At 42.9% G+C, this 22,290-nt stretch overlaps 1 protein-coding gene across 6 annotated transcripts in view; it reads left to right on the forward strand.

Moving 5' to 3' along the window:
- The window catches only part of MAP3K4 (mitogen-activated protein kinase kinase kinase 4), a 111,744-nt gene that overhangs the window by 14,138 nt on the left and 75,316 nt on the right, over positions 1 to 22,290 (forward strand). For 2 of the 6 annotated variants that reach the window (XM_039358241.1, XM_039358242.1), the window contains exon 1: positions 7,551 to 8,206. The exons of 1 other annotated variant lie outside the window; for it this stretch is intronic. In XM_039358241.1, coding sequence (XP_039214175.1) covers positions 8,133 to 8,206 — 74 coding nt within the window. In that variant the 5' untranslated portion in view covers positions 7,551 to 8,132. Of the gene's footprint in view, positions 1 to 7,549; positions 8,207 to 22,290 lie in introns of those variants that run through there. 3 more of the 6 variants (XM_039358245.1, XM_039358246.1, XM_039358247.1) reach the window with 2 other exon arrangements.

Below are 22,290 nucleotides of genomic sequence, written 5' to 3' on the forward strand. Positions count from 1 at the left end.
CCTAGATATTTATTGCATATTCATTCTTTCTTAGAAGTTGTCAAGGAGTCAGGAGTTCCTAATCTTCCACATATAGTCTTTCCAAGTTTTTTCATGCCCCGGAAGTGAAAAGTGGCCGACGCTAAACAGAAAAATCTGTTCAGTAAGTTTGGACAGTCATCTTCTAAAAGCATTCCTTACATCCCTTCCTGTTACTCCCTTGTGCTGATTTTGACCTTAACAAGCTCACAGTATGGTAGTTATCAGATCAGTATGTCAAGGTTTGAGGAAGAGCATAGGTCAGCAAACAGACACCAAGCTACTGTGTGAATACAAAAATAGAAGCAAACTGTACTGGTATAGGTGAACATGCAGGTCCTTTTAATATAGAGAAAACTTAGCCATTTTCAGCAGTTCATATATCAACTGGCAAATGCTGTGATAAGTAACTCTTGTTAAATGAATTAGTCACAGTGTGTGGAGCTTCATCCTTTCTGGATATGTCCTCCTGTGCTGAAGCCAGTGTGAGCTGGGGGTGTACTGTTTGGATTCAAATGTTTCTTCAGGCACGAAACTTATATAGAGGGTGAAGGACCAATTACAGGTAATCCGTGACTTACGACCACAATTGAGTCCCAGTTTTCTGTTGCTAAGCAAAACAGTTGTTAAGTGAGTTTTGTCCCAATTTACAATCTTTCTTGCCATAGTTGTTAAGTGAATCACTGCAGTTGTTAAATTAGTAACACAGTTGTTAAGTGAATCTACCTTCCCCATTGGCCTGGCTTGTCAGAAGGTCACAAAAGGTGATCACATGACCCCACAGGCCATTGCAACCATCATAAATACATGCCAGTTGCCAAGCAACCAAATTTTGATCACATAACCATGGGGATGCTGCAATAATTGCAAGTGTGAGAAACAGTCATAAATCATTTTTTTTAGTGCCATTGTAACTGTGAATGGTTATTAAACAAATGTAAGTCAAGGACTACTTGAACTGCTAAACATATGTGACACATTTGATATGCTTCATGAATACAACAGTAATAATAATAATAATAATAATAATAATAATGTTGGAAGGGACCTTGGAGGTCATCAAGTCCAACCCCCTTCTCAGGCAGGTACAGTTATACAGTTATGTATAAAAAAATGACTTGGCTATATATATACATACTACCATACTAATTCTTCTGGAATAAGCGACAGTATGCAAAAATGCATAGAAAGTGAGAAAAACAAATTAAAGGGAGGAGATAACAACAAACAAATTCTGTTTACATCCAGTTTACACTAAAATCTTTCCATATTTTTACTATCTTTATTTCCCCTTTGCCATCTTTTGTTTTTAAAAATTGTAACAGTTTTTGTGGATCTCTTCAACATTCGTATTTCTGTCTGTCTGTCTATCTACCTTCCTACTACCTACCTATTTACCTATCTGCCTATCTCCATCCATCGATCCATCCATAATTTTCTTCTTTATTCGGGCATTCAATCCTAAAAACGATAAGGTGTTGTCAGAAAAGCTTTGGAATCAGATCTTTGGTATTTACACCATAATATTCACATGACTTTATCTGCCAATAAAAATTAGAAACAGCTATTACATAAGAAGGCAAGATGTACTGTTATTTATAATAGCTTTTCAAGACAGGAAGTAGGGACAAATTCATTAGCTGGCAGAAGCAAGAGAGGATGAGGCTCAAGAATGTCTTTGACCTTATGGTACCATGTTTTAAAGTCTCCCAGAATAGCAGTGACTTAATAGCACTCAGATTTGATATGGAGGGAGTAAGTTGAAGGTACTAAGACAAAAATATCCTTTCTGTCAAAGGTTTTTCTTGGTGTGTAATGTAGGCTCAGAGTTAAAATTTTGCAGGTATGGCAATAGTAGCTTTCAGGAAAGAATATGTTGCAGCAGAAATGCCTAATTGAAGAAAGATGTATTCATTTAGAATTATTTAGAAAATGTATATGGCTGCACCACTTAAACAAATAACTGCAGGTGATTAATAACTAGTTCAGATGACAATTGCAGTGTCCAGGGGTCATGTGATCACCTTTTGCGACCTTCTGACATGCAAAGTCCATTGGGAAAGGACATTCACTAACTTAACTGCAGTGATTCACTCAACAACTGTGGCAAGAAAGGTTGTAAAATGAGGCAAAATTCACTTAATAACTGTCACATTTAACAACAGAAATTTTGGGCTCAGTTGTGGTCGTACGTCGAGGACTACCTTTATTGAGAAAAAGAGGTGGCCATGTAATAACAAGCACCTAGAATTGTAAATGGATGCCTAAGGGAAGCTAGGGCAGCTGGATGGTGTTGTTACATAGGTGAACCTTGCTCAAAGCTGCATATGCTGCTGCATTCTGGACCAGCTGAAGCTTCTGAATGTTTTTTAAGGCATTCCCACGTAGAGTGCATTGCTGTAGGCCAAATGGGAAGTGACTAAGGCATCATATATTGTTAAATGATTTTCTTGATAGGTTAATTTATTTTAATTATATTAAGTTTTATGTCGTATTTTGTATTTTGCGTTTTGTTTTATTGTTGTAAAATGTTTGATGGGTTTGGAAAAGCAGAAAAGGGGGGTATCTATTTAATAATAAATAAATACTTTGAAGTGGCAATTTATAGCATCCCAGATATTTCTGGACTGCAATTCCCATACTTCTTAACCTGGTTGCCATGCTGAATGAACTTTAGAAGAGTCAAAAGTTAATATCCTGAGGGCAACTTATTATCTGTCCCTGCTTATTTTTTACACACACACACACACACACACACACAGGACCTGCCACCAAAACCAATGTGAACTCTTGTTATCTGGGCAGAGAACATTATGTGACACTGAGTATAGTCAGTCTTTGTGCTTGCTTGGCTTTTTTTTTTTTTAATGGAATAGTGCCATTTGAACTGTTTTAAAACATTCATTGGATGTATTATCTTACTATTCCACTAAGAAATCAAAATTTATTTTCAATTTATTTCAAAAATTGAAGAAAGAGCTGGGACCTCATAACAAAACAACGCATCAATCACCAGTGTCTATGGAGATTTTCAGTCATCCAGGTCATGGTTGTCCCAAAGTTGCTTTTCAAAAGGCAACTGGACTTTGTTTTTTTTTTCTTTGAAGACATTTTGCTTCTTATTCAAGAAGCTTCTTCAGTTCTGACTGAATGGTGGATGGATTTATATTTCTTGCCGTCATCTGGTCGTTGGCACTCTTTCTGAGACTCATTAAGGCAACTTGGAGATTTATCTGTGCCTTCAGGGTCACCTGAATAGTGCAAATGGGTGTGGAATCTTGGAGCTGCTGAAAGGACTGTGTTGTGAACAGAAGATAGGTGGTGTTTTATCCCTCCCCCTCTGTTGAGAGAGGGCTGTTAGTGCTACCCAAGCGTGTTGAGATAATTGAAAAAACAAAGGGTACCTCCACGTGTGATGTTTGTGGCATTCCTAGATCAGTCCCACTCTTATGAAGTCTCCCAATATAGTCTCTGCTAGGCAGGGAAGCCATTTTAGTTCCACTTGAGGTGCAGTTTAAAACGAAGGAAAGTCATGGAGGACAAGAAAACTCTTGATTTCTTCAGAGTTTTGAGGACGAACCTGTTTTCCACTGGTGGGAAACGTTGCCTTACTGCCCCCAGTGCTTACCTCAGTTTGCACTGTTCTCTTCTGCTATTTTAATACTGAACTTTTGAGCAGACATACTGTATGGTACTTAGGCTGCCTTGCAGTTAACTGGGATGACAAAATACCTTTTAAATGCCAAACAAAATACTGTGAAATGGTTCAATGCCATTTCTTTGCAGTCTCTTAGGCAGCTGGAGACTGACTGAATTGATTGTCCCATCTGTTTTGAGCCAGCTGTGAGGAACATGACTGGGGGCTGGCTTGAAACTGTTTCTCAGAATGGTGGCAGAATGGATGAGACCAAAGGCATTCTGCTATTCAATTGTGGTCAATTCTCAGAAATTTTCTAGAGAAGTCCCTGCAGGTTTTTCAGAAGTGGTTTGCTACTGCTTCCTTCCTAAGGCTGAAAGTGATTGGCCCAATCACCTACCTTAGGCTTAGTGCCTAAGGTGAAACTAAAACTCACAGTCTCCCAGTTTCTAGCCTGATGCCTTAACCACTACACCAAACTCAAAGATTTTAAACATGTTAAAAAAGAGGAGAATTTTAGAAATAGAAGTGCAACCAGTCTGCATGCAAATTAAAGAGCATGTCCGTTATCTCTTTTTTGTTTTCCCAATACACAATCGACATGTTATGTTGATTCATCAGGTTTAATACTTCTGCTGGTCTTTTAAGAATTACCCACCACCACCCTTTTACTTTTTTCTTACATATTTTTGCATTGTGCTCTGCAAGCAGGGGGTGATTCTCCTATTCCACCCCTTTTTGCTGCTTTGCATTGCTTCAGTACAGCTTCCTGTGAAATCCTACCTCAAGTGATTTTGGGTCAGTCACTTTGTTTCCAGGGTTGTTGCTGTGATGAAAATTAAAAGGACTTATACTACCTTGAGCTTATGAAGGAAAGACAGAATATTATTCTAAAAAAATCATTAAAATGAAGTAGAATAATCTTTGAATCCATATAGTGACTAGAATATTGATCATAAACCATGGACCACTTAGTTGGAATCCATGTTTACCTTTATGCTTTTTGAATAAATCAAATACTGTTCATTTTCCCTAAATGCAGTTTACACAAACCCATTTTGCTCATTTGTTTAAACCCATAACTCTTTCTAAGAAAGTTTTGATGGCTTTTAAAATGTCAGCACTTCTAATGAAGGACTGCCATCAGAGGAAGAAATAATCAGGAAAATATTGGAATGTGCAGAGATGGACAGATTAACTATGAGGTTGAAAGATAAAGAAGATATAGACTACTATCAAATTTGGAACTTATTTTATTCTTGGTTAGAGAAAAGAATGAAGGATTAGGAATTGAACATGTATTAGCATAGCAAATTCCAAACAACTTGTTGATTGGAAAAATCAACATATGTTGATGGGAAAAAAACCAATAAATTTTTTATTAAAAAATAAAATGTCAGCACTTCTTTAATATGTTTGTGTACAGCAGTAATTGTTTGCCAATTTGTTTTTAGATACCAAGTGTCACAATAACACACGGCATAGATTTTTCCAAAATAACTATGTGTTGACCTATAATAACATTACACTTTATTTTATAATTAACTGCTGGCGCAGAGAAGTACATTGAAGCTCACTACACAACTGTTTCATAATGACACATTAGGGAGGCATGAAATGTTGGTGGCTAATACAGTGTTTGAACCTTGGCAGGAAACAGACATACCATTAGATAATCCCTGGATAAAGCTTCTGATCAATGGTTTTACTAGCAAAGAATATTTTTGGTCTTTGGAGTCTTTTTTAGTTTTACAATGCTGTACACACCTTTCACTTTCAGTGTGCTTTAATAACATCTTGTCCTGAGTTGAACTTCCTGTATTTTAGAATAATTCACCTTTGGGTATTTGGCATTTCCTCTTCAAGACTGAGCAGCTATGGTGTCCCTTCTGGGAGTGATAGTAAATCTTAATCATTTGATTTTAGTATCAACTGGAAACTGCTTCTGATCTAATAATTCCTTTAAAGAGCTATTACCATAGGGTACTCACAATGATATATATATATAAATAATAATTGCAATGAGTATTACAATAGGAGCTTCTTTTCCTGTCTTTTGAAATGTCTGCACCTTCAGGAAAACAGAAAGCTGCCTTATACCAACTGGATTTAGTAAACCATAATGTGGCTTGTACAGTTATAACTAAGCATGTTGCACGGTCCCACCAATTGTGGTTTGGTTTATGGCTTTGTAGTTATGAACCAAATTGTTGTGTCTTGTTCAACAAATGATGATTAAAACAAACTATGTCTTTGTATGCTGTATAGGTTAATGACTTATATAATTGAGTATAACCAACATGAACAGCATAATTTTCCAAGGGTGCTGGTTAAGTTGCTCTTATTCTCCCCTTCTTGCAAATTATATATTTGAGAGTTTGATATAGTAGTAGATTTGTATAAATTTAGACAGAAAGTCATATATCCACATTTTTTGTTGTTTGGGGTTTATTTTTATTTATATGAACATTCAATTCTTGCTCTGCAATAAGGATGAAAGATTGAAAGCTTCCATTAGTTTGATATTATAATGTAAAATGAAAGTAATAAAAACAATCATAATCTATAATCACATTGATTTAAATAAAGAGGCAGTCATGTTTCTTTAACAAAAGGTTTCTTTGTGAATTACCTTATTCTACTGCCAATAAAAAGGGATACTTTTAATTATTTGAAAGATCATTTATGATCTACTTAATGGTTTCACATTAAACCAAATTTCAACCTAAAGTGATAGAAACGTGTCATAGGTAGAGTAAGGTTTTTTTTTGTTTTTTTTTAAAGCCCAAACTTATAGAAATTGAGAGTACAAGGCAATATCCTTAAAGGTGAGAGGAAATACAAAAAGGCATTTGATTGGATGATATTAGAGAGCCAATTTAGTGCAGTGTTTTGGCACTGGATTAGAAGTAGACGCTCAGGTTCTAGTTTAACCTCAGTTACAGGCACTCTTTAGTCAATCATACTATCTTAGTCCAGTGGCAGCCTACCTCATAAAATTGCAGTTGTGGAATAAAATGGAGACAGCCTTCCCCCACCTTGACTTATATATAAAAATAATAGAGGTGGGATAAAAAGTCTTTTTAAAAAATGCATCAGTAACATTTACTAAGAGGTATTCCTTTGCATAAAAACAAAAATTGGATCTCCTATTTCATTGTTTCACCATTATATCAAAGGTGTTAATCAAGTATACACCTCACTTCCATCTGTTTCACTGTTTACAGAAAAAGGCTTTTGAAAGAAGCAAGGATAAAAACTGAATTGTTACACTCATTGAAATGATTGCATGTTTCATTAGTCTGCAGCTGAGGTCAGTAATTTGTATGTTAGTGTGCATAAATAGATTTTTAATCCCTGTTGAACTATATATGAACTTTATTTTTTCTCAGTTTGGTAAATTTAGGATCTGCAAAACTACAATTTTCAAAGTCCTGGGCAAGATTGAGATTACAGTTCCAGGACATTTAAAGGACATCAGGTTGGGAAAGTGCAATAATTACTGTAGTAACAGGATAATTTTTCATGGTCAAGCATATTAAGAAGTAACTAGGGCTGTTTGCTTGTTCAGTATGTTATGTACACTATTAAAAAAGCCTTAAATGTCATTTATTTTTTAAACATATCTAAGGGATGTTTGATGCTACTTTAGACCCCATAATGGAATGGGCTAAGATATAGATTATTCTACGTAATATTGAGTGGTGTGTTTTGTGCTTACTCTAACAAGAAAACCCCAATGCGTCCAAGCAGGTAACTTGTTCAGCGATATCAATGAGTAAGCCTTGCTGAGGTCAATGATGTTGCCTCTGAGTAAATGAGGCAAGCATTGATTTGCAAGGATATGACGCTTACCTGATTTTTTTCCCCCACTGCTGTTCTCCAATAAACGAAATAAGTAAAATCCCCATCTCCTGTCTATACCACTTATTCTACTTTTAGTATTACATGGCTCTCCTTAGCCCTGAGATAAGGAAAGCCTTCTCCCAGACACCAGCCCAGCCATCAGCAGCGCGCGGCTGCAACAGCAATCCTTCGGTAGGCACTGCGCACGGCGAAGCTGCAGTCAGGAATTTGCCAAAGGAAGGAATTCCGAGTGGAGCAGAGGTCCAGTCCTCCTCCTGGGCGCGCGCCGCCTCGTCTCCGTTCCTGCATGGGACGTTCCCTTCCTCTTTCTTCCGGGTGGCGTTCCGTGCCTCTTGCTGCTCGGAGGAGCGAAGGAGAGCGCCTGTGAAGGGCTTTGTCCCTAGACGCTCTCCGTACTAACGATGCTCCCGGCTTCGCTCCTCTTGGAGCCTCTTTCCAAGATGGCGGCTGCACGGCCAGCTCTACGCCGTTGGGTCTTTGTAGCCGGGTCGTGAGTGAGTAATATCGTTTCTTTTTGTTGATCGGCTGCTCCTCCGTGCTCCTCCGCTCTCATCGCCTGGCCGGGCTGCAGAAGAGCTCCTGTTGTTGCCATGCCTGCCCTGGTGCACGCATGAAAGACGCCGCCGCCGCCTCCGTCAGAGCCATGGAGGAGCCAGAGCCGGACTGCAGCTGCTCGGCAAGCAGGTCAGACTCCGATGTGGCTGCCAAAAATTAATGCATTAGCAAGAGAAAAAGTTGTTCGTTTTTTCCCCCTCCTTCCTTTCCTACAGCTGCCTTGCCTGCCTTTTCAGTAACTTTTTCTTTCTGTAGCTTCCGCCTGTCTTGCTGTTTCTGCACGAGGGGTTGCTTTAGATGCTCTTTTGGTAAAATAGGCTAAGTAACTCTTTTGCCAACCAAAAGCACTCTGTTACCATTGCTCTGCTCTCAGCCAACTGGGTTGCTTGAATCGATTTTTGTTGAACGTAAATCTTAGGAATCCCTTTGCAGAACAGGGATTCCAAAATGGGCAGTTATTTATTACCCTCTTGCAACGAATGTTTGCTATAAAGAAATGCATTGAAACTAGTACTTTTACCTCCCCCGGAAGATCTTTTCCAGGCTCGTTTTTGCATTATTCATATGGTAAATAACATTTCAACATGCCACAGCTTCATCCTGTGTGAGCTTATTCAGAAGTTCAGTGGGTCATAGTCTAAAGGCAGAGTGCAACAGGTCAGGGGTGTAGTTCTTGTGCTCTTTTAGCATGAAAATCCCTCAATCTCTGCTTTTTCTCTACAAGGGAAATTCTGAAGCTAATACATTTTCTAGTGGTTGTGGTAGGCGTTTGCTGCAACAGTGATAATTGCATTGAGGGTGATAGTGGTGCAAGTTTCCTTTAAAAATATTAAATGTGGTTGGGTTGCAGTATGGATTGCATAAATGGATTTAAATGAATTCTTCAGCTCTAAAGTGCTACTGAGAAAATAAATTGAAATGTGAATATTTGAATAAAGAAGAAAAAAGTCTTCATTATTTTAAAATTTCATTGATGCAATAATTAATGCTTATGTTACAAAAACTTAATTGTATTATATATGTTAATTGGACCTATCATAGTGCTTTGTAAATAAGTTTACATTCAAATTTTTATGAATTTATTTGATCTCTCTTCGCCAGATTAACTAATTTCCCACTCTTCATACCTTTTGTTCATATGCCTCTGTAATGCAGTTTTCACTAAATATTGCAGTAGCAGAATGATACTTTGCATTTTCTATCAAGTACAGTTCTGACAGAAGTGCAAATAACTGGTTAATTCCCCTACCAAGTTTTTCAGTAGGTAGGAAAAAAATGCATAAAACTGAAGTAGTTGAAAAAAAGTACACCATTTCTTTCTGCTTTTTAAAGCAGGGTGTTGGAAATGCAGTCTAAAAGATATTCAGAAAATGACATTCAAAGGGTGTGTTTAGTTATTATTTGGAAAGAAGAAAAGAAATCTAGTTTCAAGAACTTTGGAACAGTCTATGCAAAGTGAATCTGTTCTTCTGTTTTCAATGTTTGCTCTTCTAATTTGGATTCTTACATCAATCTATCACTATAAAAAGGATATATTTGCTATTCAGGCTACTGATTTCACCTGAACTCTCTTTGTTTCCTGAAAATGTGTGGTGCTTCATTGTTTATAGTTCCAGATTTTCTGTAAGAAAAAATTAATCAGTTCATATTTTATTCTATGCCTACTGCACAGCCACATTGTATGCAATGATTAAGGTAGCTCTGTGAACTTCCATGGCTGGAGAGGCAAATTAATATCAATTTGTAGTATTTAATCTTAGAATCAGTTATCTCTACTGAAGAAGATCTGAAATTGATAAGATAATCTTTTCTTATAAAGCAAACCAGTACTTCAGTAACATCAAGATACGTATTATGGATTGCTTAAAACTACTGTTTTCTGGAATCTAATTGTAAACTCCATGTGATCATTACTTTGCACTGTATTGTGTTGCACATCACATTAGTTGGAATTGGCCTTTGGAGGTGAGAATGAAAATTATTTCATAGCTCTGATATTTTCAGATTTCCAATTGTCTGTCAAAGTGCTACATTACTCTTTGTAATTCCCAAGCAATTATTTTTCTTACTTGGATAACATCCTGTTGATTCATGTTACTTCTCCCAGCAGGTACTCAGGAAATGCCTTTTTTTAAAGAATCCAGCATTGTACACTCTCAGTACAGGATGGATATTTTATAAAATAAGTAGTTACATTTTGACAAAAGAAAGAAAGGTGGACCTGTTGTATGTATGACTTATCTTTATACCTCTTAAGAAGCCATTTCTGTATCCAATTTGGACAATTTTCACCCAGCCTCCAACTTTCCCCCCTTAGTTGTTGTGCAGGTGACTGAGCATGCAATTCCATAGGAGTCAGGAGGAAACAGATTATCTGAACCCATTTTAGTTGGGTTTCAGACAAGGATATCTTACAAACACAGTATTAATCCCATTTTTGATGTACTTTGATGGAGCTGGGATGAAGGTGGTGCATCTTTCCTGGCTCTGTTTTGTCAGTGGCTTCTCCAGCATTGGAGATGGATAATCCACCAATGGGTTGAGACAGTATTCCTGCCCAATCAGATCAGTCAGCCAAAGTTGCCACGCCCGTCTTGGACCACGAGATCCCAGTCTTGACTGATCTCGCCCACTGACCAGACGTGCAAATTTGGCTCTTAGGCAAGTACAGTCTCTTTCCTTTGGTGGATTATCTTTCCAGTAGCCGAGAGTTAATAGATAGTAATTTGATCTTAGTTTTAATTGGATTATTACAAAATTCTAAGGTTATCTAAATTCTAGAAATCATATCCCCAGGGGGATATTAAACTTTGAAAGGGAAAGGAGACTCTCCCTACCCTACTCCTCTCTGCTTCCCTCCCCTCTTCACCCCTCCAGAGTGAACTACACCCTCTCCTTCAGCCCTTCAAAGGAAAAACACTGATCCGGTTACTAACCTTCACCAATCAGCCTAACCAGCTGGGGAGCACTTTGTGTGAGCGGAGCTTGCGGCCTCAGCTCCGCTGTAGAACCCAGCCACCCGGTCACCGTTAACGGCCCTCGTGGTCAGTATCCGGATCCATGGAACTCGAGAGGGGAAGAGGGTGTGTGCGCGTGGAAGGGGGAGGCTCGCTCAGGGTCCCGGACAGCAAACGTGCAGCAGCCGATAGGGACCGAAAACTTTAAAAGGGCCGAGTAAACGCTGTAGTCCTCACCGAGTAGCTCCAGGTTTCCGCGGGGCCGCCATTGCTGGAGCCGCATAGCGCACGTGCAGCTCCCTTTGTATTGGCACACGTGGCACAGGCCGGGAAAGGAGAGGACTACTGCGCATGTGCGGTGGCCATCTTTGCCCATGCGCAGCAGCTTCCTGGCATCCACTATTGATAAGTGGATTGGTCTCAGAGTGAGGGAGTCACTGCGCATGCACGGAATGCTCTTTGGCGCAAGCGCGGCCATTCTAGCTGTACCGCGGCAAATTTAAAGAACCTGCAAGAGGCTTTTCAGGCACAGCTGACAGAGAGGCCTTTCTTCCCCTTCCCAGAGCAGAAAGATTAGTGAGCAATGCTCCCTGGAGGAAGGGAACTGGTAGCAAGGTAGCAGTACTCACAAGGAAAGTCCAGGCTCACCTGCAGCCAATAGTTAGATTGACCACAGTGACATCTAGTGATTATTCACTTTCCAGGACTTGGTGTCTCCTTGCTTCCAGTTAACTCTTTACTGACTGGCTCCATCCGGATTCCAGGTACCCCCATTAGTGTAGTGTATCTGTCCTTATCTGGATTACCATTGCTTGGATTCCAGGCACCCCCAGTCCTGTGCCTGTCCTTATCCATAGCACATCAGGCCGGATTCCAGGCACCCCCAGTAGTGTGCCCGTCCTTATCCGCGCACAGCCATTTATTTGAACCTAAACACTGAGGCTGTACCTGGGTTCCAGGCGCCCCCTGTAGTGCGTCTGTCCTTACCCAGTGTGTATACTCTCCCATCACCGGGGTCCCCCTATCATGGCCCTACGCTATTGGAGAATGGAGGAAGCTATCATTCCCTCTACAGGAGCCCTGCCATCCACGCCAGGAGCACCCGGCTCGGAGGGCTCTGACAAAACAACGACCACCAAAACTAGGCCTACCAAAAAGTTTTCCAGGAAGGCAGACAAACAGGCAAGCAGGAGACACCAAGCCCTAGAAAAGGAATTTGCCAGGGCACAGAAAAGGGCTAGGCTGGAGAAGAATCAGAACGGGAGTCTTGCCCCTGAGTTACCCCTGGGGGCCTCATCGTCCCCACTGGGGGTCTGGTCAACGGGAGAATCCTCGCAGTCCCTGGCATGATGCGGGACAGGGGAGTTCTCCTCCCTCTCCCAATCTTCTTCACCACGGATGTCTCAGGGGGGCCCTGAGGCCTCATTCACACCCATGGCAACGGGGACACAGCCTAACGAGACGCCCCCATTACCATTGGAGGATCGACTAGTAGCCTTGATCACGCAAGCAGTAGACCGAGCCCTCGAGGCAAGGGCCATGGCTCCCAAGCCGGGAACGTCCAGACACAGGGCCAGACATCAGCAGGAGACAGGGACCCAGCAATGCCCCTCCTCTCCATCCCTCTCATCTCTCTCTGATGAGTCCTACCTTGACCAGCCAGGCACAGAGCAAGAGGTCCAAATGTCCGAGGACGAGGACATCCCACCTGAGGCGCCCTCATTCAACGGTCTCTTTAACCCCTCTCTCTTTATCACCCTACTGCGTAAGGCTGAATGCACGGCTCATCTCGGACAGGAAAGTCCTTCAGAACCCGCTCTTCCGGACACGGAGGCCGACCCAAGGTTCGTTGAACCGGTAATGACCCAACACCACATCTCCTGCCCTGCCTTGTTCCTGAACGCGGTTCGGAAACAATGGATCTCCCCAGCTTCCCTCCCTCTTCCAGGTAATACCGATAAGAGGTTGTACAACGTAGCCAAGGAACTGGAGGAGGCCCTAGAGGTACCAATGGTGGACGAACCATTGGGTTCCCTGGTATCGTCCACTGCCATATCTGGGGACTTCTCCAAGGCCCTTAAGGCCGAGGACCACAAATACGAGTCTACATATCGGAGAACACACCAAGCTACCGCATGGGCTACCAGGGCTGCAAACTCCGCCTCATTTTTCAGCAGAGCCGCACTCTGTTGGCTCCGGCAACTACAGAATAGGGTACCAGCAGAGGACGTCCGCACACAACAGGAACTCAGCAAAATGATAGCAGCCACGGAGTACGCGGCAGACGCAACACTCCAGGCGGCCAGATTTTCGGCCAGGGCCATAGCTTCAAACATCACGGGCAGGCGCATGCTTTGGCTAAAGCACTGGCAAGCCGATGCCAAATCCAAATGGAAGCTGGCATCCGCAAACTATTCGGCAATGTGCTGGCTTCTTACCTAACAGAGAACAAGGACAAGCGCAAGGTCCTTAATCACATCCTCAAGAGGCAGGAAAGGCATCCTGGCCACTTCTCAAGGAGGCAGTCCTTTCGCGCAGGAACTAGGTTTGGCTACTCTCAGCCATCACAACCTTTTCAGGCTAGACAGGACAGACAGGAGAGACAGACAGAGAGGCAAAACACAAGGCCCAGGCAACAAGCGCAAGGCAAGCGGCCCTTTTGCGGGAACAGCCGCCCCTTTCGCCGTTCCAGATGACTCCTCATCAGACCTTCCCATAGGGGGCAGACTCGCCCAGTTTGCCCACCAGTGGGAAGCCACCACCACAGACGCATGGGTAATAAACATCGTGCGTAACGGGCTATCCCTAGAATTTCTCTCAAAACCCCCAAATCGGCTTCACCCTTGTCCATACCCCCGAAACCGAACAAAGAAGAAACTCATGAAAGAAGCCATTCAACACCTTCTAAGTATTCGAGCCATAGAACTGGTACCACCGGACCAGAGAGAGCAGGGGTTTTACTCCATTCTCTTCTTCGTCCCCAAACCTTCAGGGGGATGGAGAGCTATTCTAGACCTCAAGGGTCTGAATTTCCATCTAACATACCACAAATTCAAAATGCATACTGGGAAGCGTAAGAAAAGGGGACCTCCTGGTGTCTATAGACCTCCCGGAGGCGTATCTTCATATCCCTATCTCTCTGGCCCATCGCCGCTTTCTACGGTTCGTGTACAGGGGACGCCACTTCCAATACAGGGCGCTCCCGTTCGGCCTGTCATCATCTCCAAGGGTGTTCACCAAGATCCTGGCGGTCCTGGCAGCTCACTTACGGAAGATACCAGTCAGGGTCCAATGTTATCTGGACGACATTCTAATACAGTCGTCTTCCACCCAGTCCATGCTGACGGATCTCGAACTAGTAATAAAGCTACTTCAGGATCACGGGTTCTCAGTAAACTTCCCCAAGAGTCAGTTGGTCCCCACAACAAGGTTGCTACACCTTGGGGCCATCATAGACACGGTAGAGTGCTGGGTGTACCTTTCCCAAGAACGCCGGAACAGCATAAAGGAGTCAATACTCCAATTGCGCCAGCGCCAGTCTTTAACGTTGGCCAGTCTTTCCCAATTGTTGGGGAAGATGATCTCGACCATAGCAATCGTCCCTCGGTCCAGACTCCACTCACGGGAGTTACAATGGTTCATGCTTCCCTTCCAGAAGCAGCAACTCAGCGCATCCCAACAAAGGGTAAGACTGACACAATTTATTTATTTATTATTTATTTATTTTCAAATATTTATATGCCGCCCAATCCCAAAGGACTCAGGGCGGTGTACAAAGTTAAAACAATGATAAAACAATAAAATAAAACAGTCATACCGTGAGTCCGATCATATCCCGGCCCCCCGGGGACATCAGCCCCAGGCCTGCCGGAACAGGAGAGTTTTAACGGCCTTCTTAAAGGCCGGCAGGGTGGGAGTAGTTCGAACCTCAGGGGGAAGTTGATTCCACCAGGTCGGAGCCACCACAGAAAAGGCCCTTCCCCGAGGGCCCACCAGCCGACATTGGCCGACGGGACCTGAAGGAGGCCCAATCTATGGGACCTCACCGGTCTCTGGGAGCTGTGCGGCAGAATGCGGTCCTGTAAGTAACCTGGCCCTATGCCATGAAGGGCTTTAAAGGTGATAACCAACACCTTGAATTGCGTCCGGAGACCCACAGGAAGCCAGTGCAGCTCGCGGAGGATAGGTGACACGTGGGCGCACCTTGGCGCGCCCACAATCGCTCTCGCGGCTGCGTTCTGAACCAACTGCAGCCTCCGAACGCTCTTCAAGGGTAGCCCCATGTAGAGCGCATTACAGTACTCCAGTCTTGAGGTGACAAGGGCATGAGTGACTGTGAGTAAAGCCTCCCGGTCCAAATAAGGCCGCAACTGGTGCACTAGGCGAACCTGTGCAAAGGTCCCCCTGGCCACAGCCGATAGATGTTGTTCCAGATTTAGCTGTGAGTCCAGGAGGACACCCAAGTTGTGTGCCTGCACTGAGGGAGGTAAATTTCCCCCCCCCAGGACTAAAGATGGACCATCCAGTTGGCCTTTGGGAGGCAAGACCCAGAGCCACTCGGTCTTGTCAGGGTTGAGTCTAAGCCTGTTCACCCCCATCCAGACCCTCACATCTTCCAGGCACCGGCACATCACGTCGACTGCTTCACTGAAAGGACACGGGGTGGAGATATATAATTGGGTATCATCCGCGTACAATGGGTACGGTGCTCCCTCACATGGTGGCTGTCTCCAGCCATACTCAGAGGCTCTTACTTCAGAGAGCCGGACAGGGTAGTACTCACGACCGACGCAAGCCTGTTCGGTTGGGGAGCCCATCTCGGGAACCAGCGGGCGCAGGGTCGCTGGTCCATATCGGCCCTGCGACACAACATAAATTGGCTCGAACTATGAGCCATTCACCTAGCACTACAGCATTTCCACAACTCGCTGACAGGGCGTCACGTGTTAGTCCGCACGGACAATGTAGCAGCCAAAGCCCACATAAATCGCCAAGGGGGCACCCGCTCTCACGCCTTATGGTCCGAGGCACTCTTACTAGGATCCTGGGCAGAACAGAACCTGGCCTCAATCAAGGTAGACCACATATCAGGGCAAACAAACACTCAGGCAGACTTGCTGAGCAGGACAACAGTATACCACTCGGAATGACGGCTCCTTACAAGGGTCTTCAAGGAGATCTGTCACCGCTTCGGGTGCCCCTTGGTAGACCTCTTCGCATCTCAGTCCAATGCCCAGTTGACTCGCTTCTTCTCCCGGTTTCCGTCCACGGAAGCGGAGCAGACAGATGCGCTCCGGAGTCCATGGCCGCAGGGCCTGCTCTATGCTTTCCCCCCTCTTCCTCTTCTCCCGGCCGTAATTCGCAAACTACTTCAGGAACAGGCCAAAATACTTCTGGTGGCCCCATATTGGCCAAGGAGGCCTTGGTTTGCCGACCTGAGAAGTCTTTCCCTCACGAACCCTTGGCGGATTCCTCTGGACAGAGTCTCGCTCAGTCAATAGGTGATTCTTCACCCGGAACCCCAGTGGCTACAACTAGCACTTGAGCGCTCGATCTTAACAAAAGGGCTCTGTTCGCAGGGAGTCATCAAGGTAATCCAGGCCTCTAGACGACCTTCCACGAACCGTATTTACGAGGCCACGTGGAAGGGTTTCCAATCATGGTGCTCAGGCTGGCACCTGCCTCTCGAGGAACTTACGGAATTCTTGTTGGACGGCCTGGAAAGGGGCCTGGCAACAAATACCCTACGCAGACAGATCGCTGCCTTGTCCACGATCTTATCCTGTAACTCTGGGGAGTCCCTGGGTCACCATCCTTTACTATGTTCTTTCCTCAAAGGGGCCGCAAATCTCAGACCTCCCACTGTACACAGGTATCCGTCGTGAGACCTTCCTCGGGTCCTACGAGCCCTTACAGGGCACCGTTCGAGCCACTGAAAACAAGCGATATCCGCTACCTAACCCACAAGGTAGCGTTCTTAGTGGTAGTAATGTCGGCCCGTCGTATATCGGAATTAGCTTCACTATCAATACGGGACGATCTGTGTTGCTTTCACAGGGATCGGGTAGTCTTGCAATTAGACCCTACCTTCATCCCAAAGGTCAATTCCTTATTCCACAGGTCACAGGAGATAGTCTTACCGGATTTTTGTCCAAATCCGGTACACGACTTGGAGCGACAATGGCACACTCTAGACGTCCGTAGGGCTCTGAGGTACTATATCTCACGGACAGCGGAATTCTGCAGTTCAGAGACTCTCTTTATATCCTTCCACTCCTGTTCCAGGGGTAGGAAGGTCTCTTCTTCCACTATTGGTATGTGGATTAGGGCATGCATTGCTGGGGAATACCAGGCGGAGGCCTTGCCAATCCCCAGTCGGGTCACGGCACACTCCACTAGGAGTGCAGCCACTTCAGCGGCATGGGCCACCCAAGCTTCCATTGAGGAAGTGTGCAGAGCAGCCACATGGGCCCCACCTTCCCCATTCATCCGTCATTATAAAATCGATAGATTTTCCTCTGCAGAGGCCTCCTGTGGTAGGAGGGTTCTTCAGCAGGTCTTAAACCAAAGTTCCACAGGGGACCAGTCTGCGTCCCACCCTCAGGGACAATAAGCTTTGGTATGTCCCATTGGTGGATTATCCATCTCCAGTGCTGGAGAAGGGGCGTTGTCTTACCTGAACGCCTTTTCTCAGCACGGAGATGGAGAATCCACACCTACCCATATAGATCAGGCAGGTCTAGGGTCAATTATCTTGTGAGCCGCAACGTCTTACTGTCAGTCAATGGCTTCGCTCGTGTCAAGACTGGGATCTCGTGGTCCAAGACAGGCGTGGCAACTTTGGCTGACTGATCTGATTGGGCAGGAATACAGTCTCAATCCATTGATGGATTCTCCATCTCCGTGCTGAGAAAAGGCGTTCAGGTAAGACAACGCCCCTTTTGATATCATGACTAATACCTTTCTGGACTGTCCAAGTGGAATGTGTGTGGAGAAGGATCTCCATTGTGCCAGAAGGTGTGTGTTCATAATCCCTTTAATTAAACAGTAAACATTTAATAGGACCCAGGAAACATTCTTTTTCTATCACAGCATGTTTTTGATGTTGAGTGATTGAAAGTGATGCAAATATTTAAATTGTGTCAGGAATAATAAGTCAGGTTGTTTTCAGACCTGTCTTCTTATGAAGGAAGGAAATTTTGTTGTGGCAAAGTTTCACAAATCTATGAGAAAGAATGCTCAGTGGATGCCCAGCCTCGCATGCAGTCCAATCAGTCCATATGTGGAGATTCCCTGAACCTCTCCCCCAGTTCTCTGCAAATTGTAATCTCTATCATGATTGTAAAAACAATCACTACATAAGGAATGATAATGTTAACTGTAATCAGTTAATTTAATTTCATTCAATTTGAATAGAAATTAAATTGTATTAACGTTACCCTTGTTCCATTCACCTTTTTTTGTCCTAACTCTTATCATGTTTTGATTTAACCCTCACCCCAAGCAGACTGCAGGGGAATGTGCATATCCTTATTTTATGGCTGTGTTTTTATTTTTATTAATCACAGGATGGGAATTAAAAATTAGAAGAAAAATAGCTATAGGTTTTTTGGACTTAAATCTTTAGCAGCAGTGGCATTATTTATTTTTTAGCTATTTATTAATGAAATTTACATGGTTGCTCATTTCATGGAAAGTGATTCTGGTTAGTATACAACAATCCAATAAAACAATAAATATATAAAACAATCATTACCTAAAACCATTTTACAATTTGTTATATAGCTGTAGAGCAGGGGTCCCCAACCCCCGTTCTGCGACCAGTACCGGGCTGTGGCATGCCAGCAACCGGTCCGCACAAACAAAGCCCCATCTGCGGGATGCAGGCAGCACATAAAACCACCACCCCTCCGGTCTGCGGAAAAACTTCTCTCCACATAATCGGTCCCTGGTGCCCAAAAGGTTGGAGATGCTGTAGAGTATAACTATTAGTTGCATGTACAGGTGGTCCTCAACATCCACAATTGGGGCAGCAACCTTTGTCACTAAGTGGTGCATGATTGTGCCTTAAAATTTTACTTCCAGCTTTTCCTTGACTCTACTTGTTGGAAGCTGGCTGTAAAGTGGCATATGGTCATCGTGTGACACTGTGACAGTCATAAATTACCAGTATACATGTGAGGACCAGTCATAAAATTATTTTTTTTCAGTGTTATCATAAATTTGAACAGTTGTTAAATAGGGCAGTTGTTAATTACCAGTAGGTAATGCTTTGGTTAAGCTTTGGAAGAGGCACTTTAGAATGTGTGTGAGTACAAATACAGCACCTGTCTGCACCTTATGTCTTTCACAGCAGCACAGTCCTGTAGACAGTGTATTTCAGTGAGTCACAAATGAGTGTTATGGTCATGATTTTGCACATGCTGAAGCATTGCACAGCCCTATTAGATAGTCCTATCTTGCATATTGTTCTTCAGAAACAAATTTCACTGAAACACTCTTTAATTACTAGCAGAGAGAATTGCAGCTTTAGTGAAGTAGTACAGTATTTTTATTGTTCCCCTAAAAATCTATACAGTATTGGATCACTTAGCAGACTTCTGCCGAACCAATCAAAGGATTCTTATTTCCAATGTAAGTCAGGTAAGTTCTTCTGAGGAACTCATAAGCTTTTGAAAAAGCCCATAAGAGAACATGGTGGCAGCAGGGCAAAATTCAACAATTGATATTTAATTGACATATTTTCTCACAATATGGATTGGCCACAATGATCATGGCCAGGAGCCATTGATAAACTTCTTTGAACTAAATTCAGCTTATGACATACTTTGTGTGCCAGTAATTTCCATAGATTAATCATGCAGTTGTTGTATAAAGAAGTGCTCTTTGTCCGTGACTATTGTACATCAGTTGGTTAGGATGATTCAGGGTTCTAATATTAGTGCACCTGGTCCACAAAAGATTTGTGCAACTGTGCTTGCAGTATACTTTTTCAGAGACACTGGCTGGTAAGAGAACAAGATGTTATTGCTTAGTAACTTCCTAATAGTTACTCAATGATTATTTCACAGATGAGAAAGACTAGTCTTGGAAACCAATTTCATGTTTCTTAGCTGGCTTAGTTCCTAAACATTTGGAGCCTAATAAATTATGAAACTATAATTGATGCTTGTGTAACTACAGATTGGGAATGTAAATGGATGGGTGTTTAGACTTATATAATAATAATAAAATCTGTAGCGAGATAATCATCTTGCATACTAGGTGATTTGTTTTCAGTGGCGGATAACAGTGACACAAATTTTGGAGAAATTTTTGAATTTTTCTTTTAAGTTCTTCATTTATTTATTAGATTTATATTGTCGCCCATCTTATGTACTATGGTTCACAAAAAACAGCAAAAGAGACAATAGAACCAGTATCAAAAACTCCTGGCACCCTGAAAACAAATACTCCTCCATACAACAGCAATTAAATTGATTAGACTCCATCCTCACCCTAACCCTATGGTTGGGAGGGGTAAGCCTGCTCTTCAAGCTTTCTGGAAGGCTAGGAGGGTAAGGGGCCTGCACAGAACTGAGGCTGCAACAGAGGACACGTACTTCCTAAGTCCTACCAAATGTCATTTAAGGTAATGAACCTAGAGTGTTTCTATCCCATCTGATGTGGTAAATGAGCAGATACTCTCAGGGAGAGGCAGTCCTGTAAATGGTTTGGCACTGTCATTCAGGCTTTTAAAGTTGATAAGCAGCACCTTGAATTGTAGCTGGAAAGAAACTGGAAGCCCATGCAGCTCACAGAGCAGCAAGCAGCAGCATAGTATGAGTGAATCATGGGTGCCCATAAGTGTGCCTACCACTGCATTCTGGACCTGCTGTAACTTCCAGATCAGCTTCAAGAGCAATTGAAGCTGTAATTATCCAAATGGAAAGCAACCGGTGCATGACTGGCTATGAACAAAGTCTCATAATCCAGGAAAGGGCACTATTGGTACAAAAGATTGATCCGAGGTGGCGCAGCAGTTAGAGTGCAGTACTGCAGGCCACTTTAGCTGACTGTGTTCAGCAGGTCAGCGGTTCAAATCTCACCGGCTCAAGGTTGACTCAACCTTCCATCCTTCCGGGATAGGTAAAATGAGGACCCAGATTGTTGGGGGCAATGTAAATATATATATACATTGCTTACTGGTGTACACCGCTTAGAGAGTGCTTGCACTTAAAGTGGTATATAAGTCTCATAAATCATCATCATCATCATCATCATCATCTATGCAAAGGCTCACTTAGCCACGGTTGCCACTGTTCTTCAAACATATGATAGGAGTCTCAGAGTGTCCCCAAATTATACAAGCTCTGACCAGGGAAGTGCCACCCTGTCAAGAGTCAAAGATGACCTCTTACCATATCTGGGCAGCAAAACCCCAAAGTTTCTCTGTCATGATCAGAAGTTAGAGCCGGGGTTCTCCTTGTCCAGACCCTCACAGCTTCCAGGCATTGGGACAACATTTGAATGGTATAGTTATAGTTTAGGCCGGATATTTCTGGAGAATTCATGAACATTCATATTCCCAAAAAATTGCTATCGTTCTTCTTGACTGTCCAAAAAGTACTTGTCTGTGTTGTTGGCAAATGAAATATTTTCTAGCATTATCAAACATAAATTTTCTTCAATATTATATTCATATTCTTATATGCATATATGTGGAATGTCTGGTGAGTTTTCATATAATTTGTGAAACCAGTTTTAAAGTTGGATAAAATACATTCATAAACTAGAATGATGGAACATAATTTATTATATACATGTTGTAGTAGACTGAAAATTTTAATAGCTTTGGAAGTTGACCTTTAGAGTGACATATTTAAATGTATATAATTAGAGACTGACATATGCTTTGCAGTTTGAGTTTTTATTAAAATATCTTAATGCATCCCCCTCCCTCCTTGTTCAGTGTCTCATTGTTACTTATATCCTTACACAATGAGATCAGTGTTGTGTTGGCATTAGCCCATTGAACTCATCCAGTTTCTGTTCTTTCCTTCTGGAAACTGCTGTCATCCTAATGCTCCAGAGAAGGACTGGGGGTGTAGGAGGCTTGGTGGTTTGGCTATGCATACTCAAAATATTTTGGCTGTCCTGATCATAAAGCTCAACTGCTAGGATGATTTCCACCTACTTCTTCATATTATTCAAATCAGAAGGTGATGCCTTAGTTACCATAGCACATATATTGCAGTAATAAAAATATGGAAGTTT

This window comes from Crotalus tigris, unplaced genomic scaffold (genome assembly GCF_016545835.1).
Source record: "Crotalus tigris isolate CLP2741 ecotype Arizona unplaced genomic scaffold, ASM1654583v1 scf7180000019007.31208882:3723066, whole genome shotgun sequence".
Lineage (NCBI taxonomy): Eukaryota > Metazoa > Chordata > Lepidosauria > Squamata > Viperidae > Crotalus > Crotalus tigris.